The sequence below is a fragment of the Sinocyclocheilus grahami genome, unplaced genomic scaffold (genome assembly GCF_001515645.1).
Source record: "Sinocyclocheilus grahami isolate Dianchi unplaced genomic scaffold, SAMN03320097.WGS_v1.1 scaffold93.1, whole genome shotgun sequence".
Classification (NCBI taxonomy): domain Eukaryota; kingdom Metazoa; phylum Chordata; class Actinopteri; order Cypriniformes; family Cyprinidae; genus Sinocyclocheilus; species Sinocyclocheilus grahami.
Genome location: NW_015505272.1, coordinates 1,669,420 through 1,689,040, shown reverse-complemented (window position 1 = coordinate 1,689,040; position 19,621 = coordinate 1,669,420). Strand labels below are relative to the sequence as shown.

General features: G+C 35.6%; 1 protein-coding gene across 1 annotated transcript in view; it reads right to left on the bottom strand.

The window, feature by feature from the left end:
• Positions 1-19,621, bottom strand: part of LOC107587549 (uncharacterized protein KIAA0825-like) — a 76,289-nt gene that overhangs the window by 19,780 nt on the left and 36,888 nt on the right. The window contains exons 8-12 of the mRNA XM_016275363.1: positions 16,927-17,192; positions 15,151-15,301; positions 9,664-9,854; positions 6,510-6,692; positions 6,272-6,397 (exon numbers count right to left, since the gene is read on the bottom strand). Of these exons, the coding sequence (XP_016130849.1) occupies positions 6,272-6,397; positions 6,510-6,692; positions 9,664-9,854; positions 15,151-15,301; positions 16,927-17,192 (917 nt within the window). The remainder of the gene's footprint in view (positions 1-6,271; positions 6,398-6,509; positions 6,693-9,663; positions 9,855-15,150; positions 15,302-16,926; positions 17,193-19,621) is intronic.

Below are 19,621 nucleotides of genomic sequence, written 5' to 3'. Positions count from 1 at the left end.
CTTTTAAAATTCTGGCAGTTTAATGCCTACAAAGACGGCTGGTAGGGACTACAACGAGTTACTTCCCGGGTTCGGGATGTCACAAACCCAGATAAACCCCGCCCTCGGGAAAAGGCAGCAAAGGGGGCGAGGCCATGCTGCACTGCTTTAGAGAAGAGGAAGAGAAAACTAGAGGTGCACCTAAAAATCTATTCATATATGAATCGCGATTCTGTCTTCTAACGATTCAAATGGCTTCACAAGTTTCAAAATCAATGTTCAAAAGCAGCGGTTCTAATACTGTTCCTCGTGTCCCCCTGCTCTCCATCTCTCTCGCTCTCTCTCTCTCTCATTCAGCTCATCTCCAGCAATGAACTGTTACACTTATACACTTATTTTCACATAGCTATGAGAAGCGTTAAACATGGACGTGAGTGCGGTTGCCATACTGTATTAAAGCTTTAATCAGGATAAAACAGTATATTAAAAGCTAACATAAGCAGTAGCGTTTACAAATAACAGCATATCTAAAAGTATGAGACAACAACAAAAAAAAAATATAGGCCTACCATTAAAAGCCGTGCTTGCACAGGTTCTGCACGATCCTCTTCAATAATATCCTCTGCTTCTCAATCGGGCTCAAACTGATAAGCTATATTAACAACGGCGTTGTTTACAATACAACCGGAGCACATGCCGCTGAGGTGAGGGGCGGGATGTTTAGACGCGCACTAGAGGCGGTTTAACCAATCACAACACACTGGGCTAGCTAACCAATCAGAGCCCATCGCCTATTTCTGAGGGCAGGGCTTCACAAAAACAGGAAAAGATCAGCCTGCTTCTCAAAGAAGGGACAGAGCTGTGTGGAATAAAGGTAAATTAAATAAAAAATAATTAGTTTTTTTTTTTTAAACGAAGCATTAACACATGTTAGACTGCATGTGTTAATGCTAGAAAAAAGAACCAGTGAACCACCCTTTTAAGGTCAATTACTGCATACCTTAACTAAACCAACACTAGATAAAAAAAAAACTGCTGTTTGGTTAAAAAAAAAAAAATTATAATAATAATAAAGAAAAACAATTACTACTACTACTATTACTACTACTACTACTAATAATAATGATAAATTGTTTTTGGTAAAAGCAGAGAGACTGTGGAGTAATGAATTTTAAATATTATATTATATTAGTGCTGTCAAGCGATTAATCGCATTCCAAAATAAAAGTTTTTGTTTGCATAATATATGTATGCGTGCTGTGTATATTTATGTATATATAAATACACACACATGCATGTATATATTTCAGAAAAATAGGTTATGTTTATATATTAAATATATTTATTTATCATATAAATTATATGAATATATAGACATGTAAATATATGTAAATATTTTCAAAATATATACTGTATGTGTGTGTATTTATATATACATATAATAAATAGAACACTCAAATATATTATGCAAACAAAAACTTTTATTTTGTATTTATTAATCGTGATTAATCTTTTGACAGCATTATATTATATATAATATATATTAAAGTGTGGTCACATTAGTGGATTTTCGATGAAATTCTGTGGCCAAAAAAGCAGCTCTTTGTCCATTATCAATGGAAGCAATGTATGAAATACAGCTCATACAGAGGTCACTTTCAAAACAAGCAGTTTCTGTTGGTCATCACGACAAATATGGTGACCAACAAAAATATAGGTAAACCCGATGTGAAATCCATCTAAGGAGAAATACTTCTCCTGCATGTGAATTTCCTAATTGTGTGGATTACTATTGTATAAATGGATTCTGTCAGCGATAACCTTCAGAACAACAGCAAATGTAGTCGCACCTTAATCAGCCAACATAATAAATGTCTAAATAAATTTAACAAAAAAGTCAATAGTTCATACAGTTAGCAATAGTGAATTGTTTTGGTAGTCTTTTATGCAGATTCTTCTAAAAGTGTCAGATAAACATGCCTCATGAATAAATTAATTAATAAATTAATAAATTTTCAATTGCCCACTGGCATCCCAATGGACTGTCATGCAAAAAAAAACAAAAAAACAGCACTAATTATCATTATTTATTTCTGAGCTTGGATGAAAAGCAAACGTGAAATTCATAAAGACACAAAAAATGATGCAGGGTGAGTTCTGCTACATAACAGGGGAACATTAGGCTTTAGTTAAGCAACAGCTTTGTCATGTAAAAGGGCCAGTAATCCACCCCATATCCCACTTTAACGGTCCTGATAAATCTGTAAGCTACACCATGAGGTCAGGTTTCACTGTATCTTGATCTTACACTCGTGTAACTAAAAAAAAAAAAGTATCCTTCCTGTGCATAACGCTCCCTGATTTATTGATATTTCTTGTCTCTTTTATTACTTTTTTATTTAATGATCCACACTGTCAGTTGGTTGGAGTGTTTGAGTGAGGAGAAGAGTTTGATTTTGGTGTCTGGCCTCTTAGCTCTGGTGGGGCCCTCACCGTGAGACCCTCAGGGAGTCTTGAACACAGCGAGGCTAAATAAATAAATAAAAATGGAGCAGGCAATAAAAATGCACTAATTTAAATCCCTGCGACTTCATGGAAATGGAGCCGGTGGGGCTGACGAGCGGTGATTTGTGTAAGCGGGACACGCGATGATATCCCGCTGGAGTGGGAGTCTGGAGCTGTGCTGGGGGGCTGGAGGAGGGTGATGTGAGATGTGCCTGACATTCTGCCTGGCTTCACAGTCCTCCTACAGGCTCCGTTTCAGCCTTTCACACCCGGACTGAAGACCTGTAGTGCATGTCAGCATAAACAGCATGACTAACTATGGCATCTGCATCTGGCCTGCATTAGGGCCGTGAGTCTGGGGGTCTGGTGGCTGCAGTAATGCATTAACTGTGTTTGTGCGCATCTAACACATGAACGAAAACTGAAAGGCTGTGCTAGCCTCATTTGGGTGAGCTGCAACAACTCACTATATTGTGTGAGTTATGTGTTTTTCTTGTAATAAAACTTAAAAATGGGCTTGGTAAGTCTTACGCAGACTTGGTAATGTGTTACAAGTATTTTTTTTTAAATATAATGTTACATTATGTAGTAAACAGATTGGAACACTTTTTGAAGGTGACATTACATTTTATATAAAAAAGCAATAGTAGTGATATTTTTTTGTATTCTTCTTGATATTATTACTATTTATTTAATTTGTCTACTGTCAAACATAAAACAAAAACTCTCACAAAAGCACACAAAGTAACTAACATGTCAATTTCAGTGAATGTGCCAATTTAAATGAAATGTACTTTTAAAAGTAACATTTTCAAAAAAAAATGCTTTGTGCTATAATTTATTTATTTTGAGGTTTATTAATTGCATACTATTTAGACAACTAAAGTTCTCTAAGATGCTTTATTAATTTATGAACGTAACTGGATAATTATTCAGAAATGACTATGGTACCTATTATCTTAAAGTTTCAAAAAAGACATATGTGTCCAGCTCAGTAGTTGTTATATTTAAAAATATATTTGATTGAAATCATCATTACCGGAAAAATACATTTAGAAATGACAGAAGAACCACACAGTATGTTCATATTAGGGGTGTAACGGTTCACAAAATTCATGGTTCGGTTCGATACGACACAGTGGTGTCACGGTTCGGTACATTTTCGATACGGGGGAGAAGGTGGGGGGAGGGTTAATTGCTTACGTCGCAATGTTGGAAATATTTCTGTTTTAAACCGTGAAGGCAAGCCAACGGATATCACTCAAGCAATGTGCAAACTTTGCGCAAGAGTTATGACGGTGAACGTCTTAATCTCAGTCAATTCACTATACAGAAAGTGAAAGTAAAAACAGAATGACGGCGTAATGACGGAGCTTTCGGCAACTGACGCCACATATTCTCTCAGAGACAACTAGAGACGAATCTACTTCAACATATGCTGAAAACTGTTTTCATTTATTCCCTTAATATTTCTCTTGTGGACCATGCATAGCGAAAAAAATGAGAAGAAACTTATTTCATATATTTTTATTGATTATTTTAATTATAGGCCTATAATTCATTGTATAATAGACCTGTGTTAAAATACCTTTTTTTTGGGAGTAAATAGCCTAATCTTTTGTTATCCTCGCATCAGTTATGCGGTAATTATTGTGGGGCAAATTCATTGTAATTTTAATTTAATAATAAGTAACTTCATAATAATAATAATAATAGGCCTAATCAAAATATGAATGTAACAGGCCTACAATAATTGGAAATTCCAAATCATCTCCAAATGTTTTTGACAATATCTCTGGCTATAGTCGATACAAGATTGTCTTTTGACGCAACCCAGCAAGGGGAGGTTATTGCGGGTCCGCTGGGCAGACAGCACGTTGCCTGTTACGTCATTTGGGCTGCCTTGTTGAACGCAGCGGCACTGAGAACATTATATTTCACACACTTTAAGCTCTTTTATTTTCCAAATGTAATAGGATTATTCCAACATATCGTTTGGTTTGTAATGCGTACCGAACCGAAAGCCTCGTACCGAACGCTTCAGTGCGAATACGTGTACCGTTACACCCCAAGTTCATATGCAATATTGTCAGTAAAATTTTGTTTTGAAAAAAAAAACAATTCTTTCGTTTAGCAAGGATAACTAAAATGTATGAAATTAAGGACTTTTACATTGTTCAGGAGGGGGCAATTCATTTTTCACGTAGGGCCACGTAGGTTTGGACAGCTTTTTTCCCTTAATAAATTAAATCATAATTTAAAAACTTCAATAATGTATTTACTTGCATTATCTTTGTGTAATGTTACATTTTTTTTGATGATCTGAATCTTTGAAGTGTCACAAATATGCAAAAAAAACAGGAAGGGGGCAAAAACCTTTTCACACCACTGTATATGCCACATATTCTCTCAGAGACAACTAGAGACGAATCTACTTCAACATATGCTGAAAACTGTTTTCATTTATTCCCTTAATATTTCTCTTGTGGACCATGCATAGCGAAAAAAATGAGAAGAAACTTATTTCATATATTTTTATTGATTATTTTAATTATAGGCCTATAATTCATTGTATAATAGACCTGTGTTAAAATACCTTTTTTTTGGGAGTAAATAGCCTAATCTTTTGTTATCCTCGCATCAGTTATGCGGTAATTATTGTGGGGCAAATTCATTGTAATTTTAATTTAATAATAAGTAACTTCATAATAATAATAATAATAGGCCTAATCAAAATATGAATGTAACAGGCCTACAATAATTGGAAATTCCAAATCATCTCCAAATGTTTTTGACAATATCTCTGGCTATAGTCGATACAAGATTGTCTTTTGACGCAACCCAGCAAGGGGAGGTTATTGCGGGTCCGCTGGGCAGACAGCACGTTGCCTGTTACGTCATTTGGGCTGCCTTGTTGAACGCAGCGGCACTGAGAACATTATATTTCACACACTTTAAGCTCTTTTATTTTCCAAATGTAATAGGATTATTCCAACATATCGTTTGGTTTGTAATGCGTACCGAACCGAAAGCCTCGTACCGAACGCTTCAGTGCGAATACGTGTACCGTTACACCCCAAGTTCATATGCAATATTGTCAGTAAAATTTTGTTTTGAAAAAAAAAACAATTCTTTCGTTTAGCAAGGATAACTAAAATGTATGAAATTAAGGACTTTTACATTGTTATAAAAATGTATAGACAGATAGAAACCTTTATAATAAGAAATATTTGAGTAACAAATCAGCATATTAGAATGATTTCTGAAAGATCATGTGACACTGACGACTGGAGTGATGACTGCTGAAAATTCAGCTTTACCATCAAAAGAATAAATTGTAATAATCATATTAATAATATTTAATAATAATATTACTCTTTTTGCTGCATTTTTGATCAAATAAATGCAGCCCTGGCGAGCAGAAAGACATATTTAAACAATCTTTTTTTTTTTTTTATGTTATCGACCCCAAATTTTAAATGGTAGTGTAATTCAAACTATAAAACATCTCTGGGGGAAAATGGCTTTAATGAGTTAATCACTCTAACTGACTATGAGCTGAACACTTTTATTTGTTGCTTAGTCAAGTCAATTCACCTTTATTTATATAGTGCTTTTAACAATACAGATTGTGTCAAAGCAGCTTCACAGTATTACACAGGAAAATAGTGTGTAGTAATGCAAAAGGACAACAGTAAAGACTGAATTTTCAGTTTAAGTCAGTTCCTCATTGATTCAGTGATGTTCAGTTCAAATAGTATATGTGCAATCTAAGTGCCATCAGTACCTCAGCAGCTCCTCTGTGAACAGTTTTGGGTTGATAACACTCAGCCACTTTGTTTCATGACTGGTCACTCCCTCTGGAAACTTTGGAGTTCTGCTGCCTCCTCCACCACAGCCTCCTTGAAAAACCCTAGAGAATAAAAATAAATATATAAATATACAGAGAGAGGGGACCACATTTTGACCAACGTACTAATCTTGCCTCTTTAAGTCACAATAATGTTTCTTCTGACTCATGTTACCTGTGCAGCTCTGCTAGAGGTGATGTGAGGACGATCAGTACGGTCAGTAGCTGGTTACACAGGCTGTGTATGGACCACATCCAAGATCCACGGGCTGCATCAGGCCTTAGCAACTCCTCCACAGAGTCACACACACTCCACATCAGATGCTCCACGCACAGCAGAATAGCTGTAATATCAATCCTGGAGGAGCCAATGAGACCCCACATATTAGGAATAACTCAGCTGCACTGTCACACTGTACCCTAACCAACATTTTCTAGCAAGAAGTCAAATGTGTTTCTGTCTAATATGTGCTATTTGATAGAGCTACACTATATGGGCATGTTTGCTTGTTGATCATTTATTTTTGGATATTAATAGGAAGATTTCTTTGGCCGATTGCCTACTTAATGCTGAAACATACTGTATACTAACCCATAACATTACCCTCAATATAGGGCTGGCCGCACATTCTGATAGACAGCATTACTGTTTTTTTTGTGATCATAAATTTAGTGACTCATAAATTGTATTATGATTTATTAATTCAGCACCTTCTATCTAAAATCACCCTCTAAAAACTGCATTTTTCAGGACTGGCTAATGCACATGCAGGTTCTAGAGTAAACAAACAAGTGATGCCTCTGCCAAAAAGGCAACTGACTCTTTTTTTATTAAAAAGCATCGTCCATTCTGATAACCTCCATATTAAGCATTATGACTTTTCTCTTATTCATTATTTTAATTAATAGGCCATTTATGCTTCATATTGTCACTGAAACAGGCCCAATAAATACTGCTGTCATGGGTTTTGACTTATATGTAAAACTCAATCCAATATAGTGGAAATTTAAGTTATTTTAAAATTTAATTTAATATTGGCTAAAGATTTAGAATGTTTATTAAATTATTTGTGTTTTTAAAGATTCATTTTATTTGAGTGTTATATGACAGCATGATGGTAAATGTGATATACAATACCGTTCAAAATCTGGGGGTTGGTAAGACTGTTGGTAATTTTTTTTTGAAGAAAAAAAATATATAAATTGTGAAATAATATTACAATGTAAAAAAAACTTTTTTATGTTCATTCATTTTCAAATTGCAATTTATTCATGTGATGGCAAGGCTGAATTTTTAACAGCCATTACTTCAGTGTCACATGATCTGCCAGAAATTATTCTAATATGTTGATCTGGTGATCAAGAAACATTTCTTATTATTATCAATGTTAAAAACATTTGTGGCTGCTTAATATGTTTGTGGAAACATTTATCAAATAGATGCTGTTTTCTATATATTCATCAAAGAATCCTGAAAAAATAAAATAAAAATATATACAGTGCTGTGAAAAGGTTTTTGCCCCCCCCCTTTTTTTTTTTTTTATATATATATATACACACTGTATATATATATATATATATATATATAGTACGATAGGACCGTAGACCTGACAGAGAGAAAGGTCCTCGAGCCTGGATTTGAACTCAGGACACCCGAAGCGCAACCGCGCTATATGTCAATATGCTGCCCACAAGGCTATCAGCACCGACATATTTCAGGATTCTTTGATGAATAGAAAGAACAGCATTTATTTGATAAACGTACAGTAGTTACCGTTACATTTGATTTTATGCAGACTTGCTGAATAAAAGTATAAATTTCTTAAAAAGAAAAAAATTACTGACCCCAAACTTATGAACTGATGTAAAAAATAAAGAAAATCAGCATGAACATATCCAATATCAACTACAATTATATCAATCATGCATCTACTTTCAATTGCACACGTATCAGTAACTCAAACCTTAAATACATGCATGTCCAACTCAGTTCAAACCACTGAATGTGTGTACTTCTGTACAGTCTCTCAGCATCCAGAGAGGTCATGCTACCCACTTTGGTTTCCCTATCAAACTCAACTTTCATCACCTACCACCAAGTTCTGCTTTATAGCACAGAGAAAGTTCCCCTTTCACCAGATAGGAGAAAAAGAGAAGGGAGCAGAGGCAAAGCCCATCTGCTTGGCAGACCCTGAGCTCAGCCGGCACCGAAGACCTCATAACCGGGTGTCCTTGCAGCAAAGCTCATCTGCTGAAACAAAAACCGGTCCCTCCATTCATTCCTTCCCTGCGGCCCTGGGCGATCTGCTCTTTCTCATCAGTCCTGGAGTGGAGGGGAAGCGTGCTCTTGTGGCATCTTTAACCACTTTAAGTATGTGTTAATGCTACGCACAAGGCCTGGGCGGTTGGACCCGGTCTAGCATGAAAGAATCGGGCCCTCCGCCAGGCGCTGAAACAGGGCCATGTGCTAACAAAGAGAGACTGTTTTACAAATCTGGAGATCTGCTTTGACCCCCGGCATAATCACTAAAGCATTCAACACTGTCTGCTAAGCCCGAGGTTCCTGATAGTAGGTGGGCTTGTGCTTCTCAGTGCAGCAGAAATACGGTAAGATCATTCAATCAGACAGCATGGATGACTGCTCTCTGTTAGAATGTGCTTGAGTGTGACCGCTGACCACAAGATGTAGACGGGTGACTTTAACCATGCATGGCCATTTCCTGTATGACGCATCTCCACAATGTAGCAATCGAATGCACATGAATGCTACATGCTACACTAAATGGTACATGAGTAATAGAGCAGTTCAAGTTGTTGGCTACAGCCAGACTCTTACAAAATCCAGAAGGTTCAAAAACTCGTTTATACTTCTTTAGGGTTGGGAATTGTGAGCCGGCTGTTATGTAGAACCATCCCTATTTAGTCAAAATTGTGGAAATGAATGATTTTCATGACATTCAGTTTCATTATCGATATTATATAATAGGAAATGGTGTTTTATCATTAAAATTGCAATGGAGAAAGAAAGAAAGAAAGAAACGCACGGTTGGTATTGTTAACAGTAGCAAAAAAGAATAAAATAATAATAATAAAAAATCATATTTATAATATTACACACACACACACACATGTACATATAAGAACAAAACAAACTGCGTTTTAATAAATAATATAGTAAATAAAATCATAGAACAGACAAAATGATAAGAAATGGTATTGTAGTAATATAATGGTGGAAGATCCCATTCCCTGCCCACACAATTGAAAAAGTAGCAATAGCACCAATGTAAAAACGTGGCAGGTTTTCAAAATATCTTCATATCTAGTACCTGATCTGGGAGAGTCTTTTGTAGGAGGGTCGTGCTCTTGAGTACCTCTGAACTAAGACCTCCAGGGTCTCACACAGCACCTGGGCCAGGGTCTGCCGGGCCTGCAGGGGGGCAACTGTGCCCCAAAGGTCACTGCGCAGGCCTGTGAGAAAATAGTGCCACATCTGGATGGAGAAAGAACACCTTTCACCCTGAAGAAAAAAAAAAAAGATGGAGACAAAAAAAGAGACTGGTAAAGATATGATGATGATATCATGGCAAATATATACAGAATATAAGAGAAAGAAAAAGACAGAAGGTCTTTTAAGACAGCCTTCCTCTAGACCCTCATGGTCATGCCACCTGCACGCTGCACCTGGACCCCTCATTACCACAGAGAGAGAGAGAGCACATGGATACTTTGAAGTTTTAATCTGGATATTCAATCACTGCTCCACTGAACATTAACCAGACATACACTGACCAGGTCACTCCTGTTACGCACTACATTTCAAGTCTCATCACGTGTGACTTTATATATTGGATAAAATATCATAATTTTAACTCATAACTCATTATTTTAAAATGGAAATCACATTGTGAATTCTTGTGCACATTTGTGTATTTTTTCCTACTGCACATTATCACAATTAGGTGAACATAGAAGTGTTATAAATTCTTCTATTATTGAAGTTTAGGCAGATGTTGCTATTTTTACCAGCAAAATAGCACATCCTTTAACATGAAAGACTGTCAATTTATTAAGAGAAGCTCCAGATGTTTCTGCAATTTTTCTTAACTATAGATCAAACAAAACAAGTTTTTCTTTGAAATATCAGTTTTATAACTTTTTCCTAAATTAGGTTTTATAGGTTTTTCCTGTGTCTTTAATTTCACTTTCCATCCTGTTAGTCTTTTGCAATATCCCTTTAAATAACAAAAGCCATTGACATTATCCTCCAGAAAGTGATATCATTTTTGGCCGGGGAAAAACAGCATAAACATGAGCAAGTCTAAACAACAGATTTGATGAATTATGTGATGTTTTGTGGTATTAGCTGGTTTGTTTCACTTTAAAACAGAGGTTTTATCCTCCTGCAAGAGACCCTCTTCCAAAAATATAAAGGCAGCTATATTTTATGTATAAATTCCAATTAAGAAAAATATTCAGTTATTATAAAAAATACGTGTTAAATATTCGGCTTTTAAACAAATGAAAATATTTCCTGGAAGTATGTTCTTTGTTTATATTTTTTTGTCCAGTCGAGTATTATATGTGACCCTGGACCACAAAACCAGTCTTAAGTCGCTGGGGTATATTTGTAGCAATAGCCAAAAATACATTGTATGAGTCAAAATTATAGATTTTTCTTTTATGCCAAAAATCATATATGATATTAAGTAAAGATCATGTTCCTTGAAGATATTTTGTAAATGTTGTAGGATATCAGACCGAATCAGACAATCTAAGATTTGGTCAAAACCGAGTTGAGGCACGAGGAGTCACAAAAATTCCACAGAGGCCCAAGACAACAGGATGTCATAAATCAGACCCTAGCCCTTCTGAAGCAAGCCTAAACCTAAACCCCTGTCACAGAACAGTTTTCAACATTAACACAAAAGAACACATTGACAAGTCCAAGGAGATTGTCAATTTTGGGGCAAGTTATCAAGAATAATGGTCAATGAAAAGAGAAGTATCTTGTGTTTTGTGCTCACAAGTTAATGTCTTAAACTGCCGATCTTGTTACTATGCTAATTAATAGTGTTTTCACTATATTTTGGATATAGATATCCATTGCAGAATTGATGTCATACGGCTCGCTCACTGACTCGCTGGCCGTCTCAGTGATCTGCCGTAAAACAGTGATTCTGTCCTAATTCCCTTGCATATTAATGGTGGAGTTCCCTTTAAAATCTTAAATGATTCCCTTTGAGCTAAATTATTGACCTGTTTCCCTTACAATGTCCTACTGTAAATATATCAAAACTTAATTTTTGATTAGTAACATGCATTGCTAAGAACTTAATTTGGACAACTTTAAAGGCGATTTTCTCAATATTTTGATTTTTTTGCACCTTCAGATTCCAGATTTTCAAATAGATGCATCTCGTCCAAATATTGTCCTATCCTAACAAACCATACATCAATGGAAAGCTTATTTATTCAGCTTTCAGATGATGTATAAATCTCAACCCTTACGACTGGTTTTGTGGTCCAGGGTCACATATAATCCAAAATTCATTGTGTAAATAATCAAGTTTAAATTAAAAACATGTTTTAATGAAAGTTTAAGTGTATTATAAGTTATTTCTGCACTTTTATTAAAACAAATTATGACACAATACTCTTTTTTTTAAAGTTAGTGCTGCATAAGAACGAGATGACTGATCTACAAGGTCAGACTTCTGTCGCTGAAATGCTTCAGAATTTTGTGATACTGTACATGCTGAACAGCTCGAACAGAGAAGCAAGACTTAGAAACAATTCAGAAAAGGCGAAAATGATAAAAAGGACGAGAGACCCTTGCTTCCTAAGAGGCTAATTACTTTCAGGCAAAGAGGAAGCAGCATTAGGAGTTCACAGTGTGACCAAAGAGAGATTATTAACAACCATGTACTACATCTCCTAATGAGAGCTGGGACGTGGTCCACCAGTGAGCCAGGGCTAAGTCAGCCATAGAAAGAGACACACAGAGCCATGACCACACGTCCGGACCCAGGGATTTAGTGCTAGTGACTGGGCCTCTGGAAGCGCTTGGCCCTTCGGCATTTGCTCAAGAGGAAGTGAAATGGAAGGGTGAATGGAAGAAGGCAAAAGAGAGGTGGGGGAAGAGGGGATACAGGTCAACAGAGGAGCAGACTCGCAGAGCCAGCCGCACACCTGCACACAGCAGGCCAGTCTGCCCCACAGCCCCGCAACGGGCGGATGTGTGCGTATATATCCGTGAGAGAGCGTATGTGTGCGCGGTTATCTTAATGGAGGTAAGGTTAGGGCTACACTCTTCAACACACAGACGGTTGAGTCTAACGCTGCCTCAGGGCACCACAAGCCCCATTGAAATGACTAGAGGAAGGGTCATTATGAGAATGATAAAGCTAGAAAATCTTTATAACTAGCAATACACCCAAGATTATTTTTCTGATTAATATCCTTATGCTATTTAATATAAATATCAATGCTTCTTATTTGGTCTGAAAATGTTGGTCTGTTTTTAATTTTAATAAACAATATTTAATTCTTTAATTTATCAGCAACTGCAGCCAAATGAATTCAAAATGCTTACAGCAAAAAGTACAAATATATATATATTTATATACAGCGGGTAAAATAAGTATCGAACACGCCACCATTTTTCCCAGTTAATATATTTGTAAAGGTGCTGTTGACATGAAATTTTCACCAGATGTCGGTAACAACCCAAGTAATCCATACATACAAATAAAACAAAACAAATAAGTTCAGAAATGAAGTTATGTGTATTGTCACGGCCAGCTCGTTCCCGACCATAACATAAAGATGATCACACATACAAACGAATAGTTCAGTAGCAAGATTATTTATTTAAAAGAAAAAACGGCTGATTACAAAAACAAAGAAAAACACCAAAGTCTAGGGATCGAAGTAAATATAAACGATAATAATCCAATGGGGTAAAGAACATTGACAAAAGAAAAGAAAACCCAACAAAAAGAGTCGGAGCAAAAGACTTCTCTGGAGAACGACGTTCCACCAGAGGATGTGGATTGAGCAGATCAGGAAGGGACATCTTTTATACTCTCCGCCCATAACGTCTCTAATTAGCAGTGACAACACACGTTGATGCTACACTGCCCCCAGCAGGCAGAAAAGGAAAAGACAGGGTCGTCACAGTATTAAAATGGAATGAGACAGGGAAAAAGTATTGAACTACTGAAATGTATTTAATACTTCGTACAAAAGGCTTTGTTGGTAATGACAGCTTCAAGACACCTCCTGTCTGGAGAAACTAGTCGCATGCATTGCTCAGGTGTGATTTTGGCCCATTCTTCCACAGAGTCTTCAAATCTTGAAGGTTCTGTGGGCCTCTTCTATGAACTCTGATCTTTAGTTCTTATTTTCTATTAGATTCAAGTCAGTTTATTAGCTAGGCCATTCTAGCAGCTTTATTTTCTTTCTCTGAAATCAACTGAGAGTTTCCTTGGCTGTGTTTGGGATCATTGTCTTGCTGAAATGTCCACCCTTGTTTCATCTTCATCATCCTGGTACTGTAGGTGTTGGGACTGAACCAGCTAATATTAATTTCTGCTGACTAGTGGCAGGATTGCTTTCTATTTACTGATAGATTTCAGCTTCCAATTTATACATGCGGACAAATGTCATAATTTACCAATTATTTGTTTATATATTATTTTATATCTAAAACATTTTAATAATAAAATTGTATTAAAATCTTCATTTAATTTAAATTTCATTAAATTAAATAATTTGTGGATGATGATGCAAACAAACAAACTGTTGAATGAAACTTGTGATTAAAAATGTTGATTAAAATAGACAGTTTAAATGAAATAAGACAAATTAATTAAGCTACAAATTCCATATCTAATATAATTAAAAATAAATAGTTTTAGTTTTAAACAGCTTTCACAAATAATCCTTTGTCTTCCACTGGTCAACAAAACAGATCCACAAACCAAACCAAACCAAACCAAAACAAAACAAAACAAAACAAAACAAAACAAAACAAAACAAAACAAAACACAAAACAACAACAACAAAAAACAAAAACAGATCCACAAACCAAAACAAACAAAAACAAAACAGATCCACAAAACAAAACCAAATTACAACATTCACAATGCCAAAATATATTGCTAAAAAACAAACAAACAAACAAAGCAAATCACAAATATATAGCGAAAATTCAATATATTGGCTTGCCTTGCCCTAATGTGTACTCAAAAATAAATAAATAAAAAAGGAAGGAAAGACAAGAGTGTTTTACATGAACACACACTGATTCTACTCAATTTGTCAGGCTGGCTGAGACTGGGATATTTGTGATTGGTTACAAATGCGCGCAGCATCCTCAAGCATTTTAAATAAGTGAGATGTTTTGAATGCGTTTATAAAAAATGCTCTTTAGTATGGCAGCACTGAGGCTGGATGTACACACCTGACTCCTTTTATGACAGCCTGAGAGAAGTCAACTAAATAGTCAAGGACAATGTGCAACAGCCGCATGCAAATCCAAGAATTTAAGAGGGAGCCTACTTAAGAATACAATAACACAATGTATCATTTATTAACCAATGTCACAGCATTTCAATACAGATACACTTATGATTTGAATGTGAATATGCTGTGTGATTTAACCACAGCTTTGTCCTTGAGCACAGTATAGAGGTACAGGATGTTTTGTCTTCCAATAACCTAACCCAACCCTAAAGAAATGCCTTCAACAGGCTTACACGTAACATGAGCTATTATTGAAATACTGCTAGAAAAGCTACAGCCATCTGTACCTCGTAAAACGGGCTGGGGTCACTCCAGTAGTGGCTCTCGGCATCCTGTAGTATACTAGCTGCACACACATGGACGCAGTAGCTGGTCAGGTGATCGTGCAGGGCTGCCATCACATCCTGGCTTCTCTGAATGGGCAGCAGAGTTAGAGGCCTGAGGTTGGAGACATCAAAGACACAAGGTCTGGTTTAAGGCAAAAGAGGTGTAGTTTACAGGTCAAAGAGACACTAAGTGATTAATATCAGCAAATGGCTCCTATTATTACCTGTCAATCATTCAACACCTCCTTCTTCCTCCCCTAATATTTCCTCATTCCCTCTCTTCAAGTACAAGGCCACACAGACGGTCTGATACCCTTTTTTCTATATGTCTCTCTCTCTCTTTCTGTCGCTCATTCTTGGCTTTAACCTTACAAATACATAGGTGAATAGTTCTGTAAGAGCGCACCAGCTCACATACGTCTCACTCTGGTTCTTTACAATTCAATTACAGCATTTTAGTAAATCTGGCATCCATCTGACAGGCTGCCTGGCCGGGGAAACCTGGGCTTGACAAAGTGTACTATAAATCGGTGAACTTTAGCAATACTCACACTCTCCAAACACTTTTCATTTTATGTACAAATGCACAGGTCAAACACAAGCCGAGATATTTTATATACCGTTTTATATTCGGTATGGATTTTTATCATCCATGGAAAGATTTGGAGTTATTTATGAAATCAGGGGTACCACACCATAGAGGATCAGGCTTCATTGTCATTCCTTGCACCACATCCACTACAGAAAAAAGGTGGAAATAAGGTATAGCTTTTGAATCATTAATTAATGTACTTGAGCCAAACATTAAGATCTTCATAAATTGTGTTTATGCATTTGAAAATGCAAATAGATGCAAATAAGAAACTGTATAACATAAAATTAAAAGGAAAATGTAAGATTTCACATTAATATTCTGGCTAAAAGTTTTTTTTCCCCTTCTTTTTGTCATTATAATTAGAGTTTAAATTATATAATATTGCATATAAGTATATAAGCATAAACTACATTAAATCTGAATTGCTTTTGGTTTTAAAAGTAAGAAATAAGATACATTTAAAAAAAAAAAATTAATATATATATATATATTTTAAAAAATTCTGAAAACAAGTCATATGTCTTTATTTTGCTTCCGTTTTTTATTTATTTATTATTTTTTTGCAGTAATGACAATTTTGCATTCAATTTGATCTTGTTTTAAGGTCTCAGCTCTTGCTTTGGTCCCACTTTATATTAAGTGGCCATAACTACTATGTACTTACATTTAAATTAATAATTTGATACAATGCACTTATTGTGTACATACATGTTTTACATTGTACTTATATAAAAAAAAATACCTGCATGTAATTACATCTGTACAGTTACACTGTTGACCGACCCCTTTCACCTTAAACCTACTCATACCACCAAACCTGCCCCTAACCTTACCCGTATCCCACCTCAATAGCAGCAAAAGTGTTTTGCAATACAATATGAACACAATAAGTACATTGTACTTATTTTTTGATGTAAGTACATAGTAGTTAAGGCAGAAGAAAGAAATTCAAACAGGTTTGGAACAAGACTAATGAGAGTAAACAATGACAGAATGTTTATTTTTGGGAGAACTATACCTTTAAGAAACTGATTTTTATGCAGTGTATTTATACTTGATCTAGCTGTAGTCTGCTGAAAACATTGTATGTTCTATAATGGACATACATGAGTTTGGTGCTTTATAGAATGAGTGTAACTCACATGCGTGTGGAGTCTCTGAGCTGGCTTTCATAGCGTGCGAGTTTCTGGTGGATGTACACACTGGTGGCCATCAGAATAGGCAGGTTCTTGAAGGGAGCTGAGGCCGGCACTTCCCCTGCCCTCTCCTCTAGTCTGGTCAGTAGGAAGGAAGTCACACGGCCACACACCTCCACGTAACTGGAGCACACGGGCAGCAGGCTGTTCTCTCTAAATGCCTCAGCCAGAGGGTGAAAAGCATCCATCTGCTCCACAACATCTGCACAGAACTGGAAATAAAGTAAACATGTGAAGTTTCTCAAATGTGTTTTTATAGATAATCAATACTTGATAATAAATGTACCCCTCACTTAGTTCATTCTTTTGTCCTTACAATATATTACAATAATAAAAACATTAAACATATCTAATATGCATTATTTTAGTTTATTTTACATTACGTTACGGGTCAGTTTTTCCAGGAAATAAAATGGGGAAGAGAACAGCTAGCTTGAGAAACATCATAACATACTGGAGCACATAAACAACCTGTCAGGCTTCATCTCCGACACTTATGGATATATTTTTAAAGGTAAAGAACTTCTTTGGTGCAACCATACTGTTATCCACACTAGACAGGCTTCCTTACCATCATGACCATTTGGTAGAATTATTTGCAGATAGTTGTTGTGAAATAACTCTCAGGTATTCCATCCTTTCCGTCTTAAGCCAACAAAAAGCATTCAATGCTATACAGTAAGAAATTATTTATCATACAACCCTCAAACTTCCCTTTTTGAAGACCGAAATTGCATTTCAGCAGCTCACACAGCTCTACCATATGTGAACGGACTAGCATTTATTGTAACCGAATCATCCATGCCGATATGACTGTGTGAGACGTTCAGGGCCATTTTCTGATTCAAATACCTGCAGTTCCCCTCCTGTGGTGCCTGAAGAGAGAAGCAACACTTATCTCATTTTTCCACATTTGTCCTGCAGGAAACAGGGAATCGGCACTAGTATTTTCTCTTCAAAATGATTACGAAAGTGTGTGTGCCTGTTACATCTGCCTTACATTGCCTCAGGAGGCACGCAGCTTGAAAGGAAGACCCCTAAGGGTTATTGCCAAAAAGAGGCAGCCCTGGAACAGAACATACACCAAACTTCCTCCACCTATATTTCTCCTACCCTTGACAAATGAAGACATCATTGTGGATCTATCCCCATCTAGCACTTCCATTTCTCCCTTTCTCCATCCCTCCTTCCAGCCACACATGTTCAATGCAGATTAGCACTGACGGCAGCGAATCTGGGCATGCTGAAGAGCCAGACGCATGTGCTGGGTTCACTGTCGAATTTATATACCTATAGAAATGAGTTACGATGCCGGCCGATTCGAGAGCAGTAAAATATACGTGTGCATTGTATATATCTCCCTCCACTCCACCCTTTCCCCCTTCCACAGGGAGTTACTGTGTCCCAAGGCCTCTGCGAACATGGACAAAAAAACCCAGCACATGTTTAAATGGAAACTTTCCCAATAGCAGGTCTATCAATCAAGCACGAACAGGCAAGAGAGAGGTGACTTCATGCTTCTCCACTAAACTTCAGCATCTGCATTACACAGTCTGCAGTTTCACTATGTTCAGGCACAATAGATGCAGCACTGCAGGGTACTTATCATGATAGTAAAATTTCACTGTTCACAATACAAGCTTCAATACCACAGAAAAAACACCCTCCTTTATCTAAAAAGTTAATGATAAGAAATTATATTTGTAAAACAAAATTATTATAGTTTATGATATTAACTAGATAAAAAGACAATATGATCTTGTTTGTTTTTTTCATGTAGTTAGTACGTTTTTGTAACTATTATAAAAATACAATATTAAACTAAATATTAAATTAACATGTTTTACAAAATACTGCTGGAATTGATAAATTATGTTTTTATAATTATAATATAATATAAAATAAAATTATTACAGTTTCTTGTTATAATATTATATTTATTATTAATCCATTTAATGAACGTAATTATTTTAATAAGCTGTAACTATAAATTAAAAATAAAACAATGGCATGCTCCATGTATTTATCAGTTAAGTAATTACAATATCTGAGGTAATTAAATAAAAAGTCAGTAAAAAACGAATTATCATTAAATTATAATTATGACACAAAATTATTATAAATGTAAGTATAATTAATAAATAATCAAACTAAATTAAAACAATGACGTGTCAAGTATTTATCAAGTAAATATTGCTTCAAGTTACAACAATTACAAGTACAATAAAAAAAACTGGAATAACAGTAAAACTTAAATAAAAAGCACTGAGGGGTTTTCTTTTTTTTCTAATATTGTTTTATTAATATTAACATCATAATAGTCAGTGGCAGGTCTAAGGACTAAGACAGATATTTTCTAGTGCTGGTCAACGATTAATCGTGATTAATCGCATCCAAAGTAAAATGTTTTGTGAACATAATATATGTGTGTGTACAGTGTATATTTAATAAAGAGACACACATACAGTATATATTTAGAAAATATTTACATGTATTTAAATGTATATATTTATATTCATATCATTAATTTTATATCTAAATATATTTAATATATAAACATAACATATTGTTCTTAAATATATACATGCATGGGTATATATATATATACAGTGGGTACGGAAAGTATTCAGACCCCCTTAAA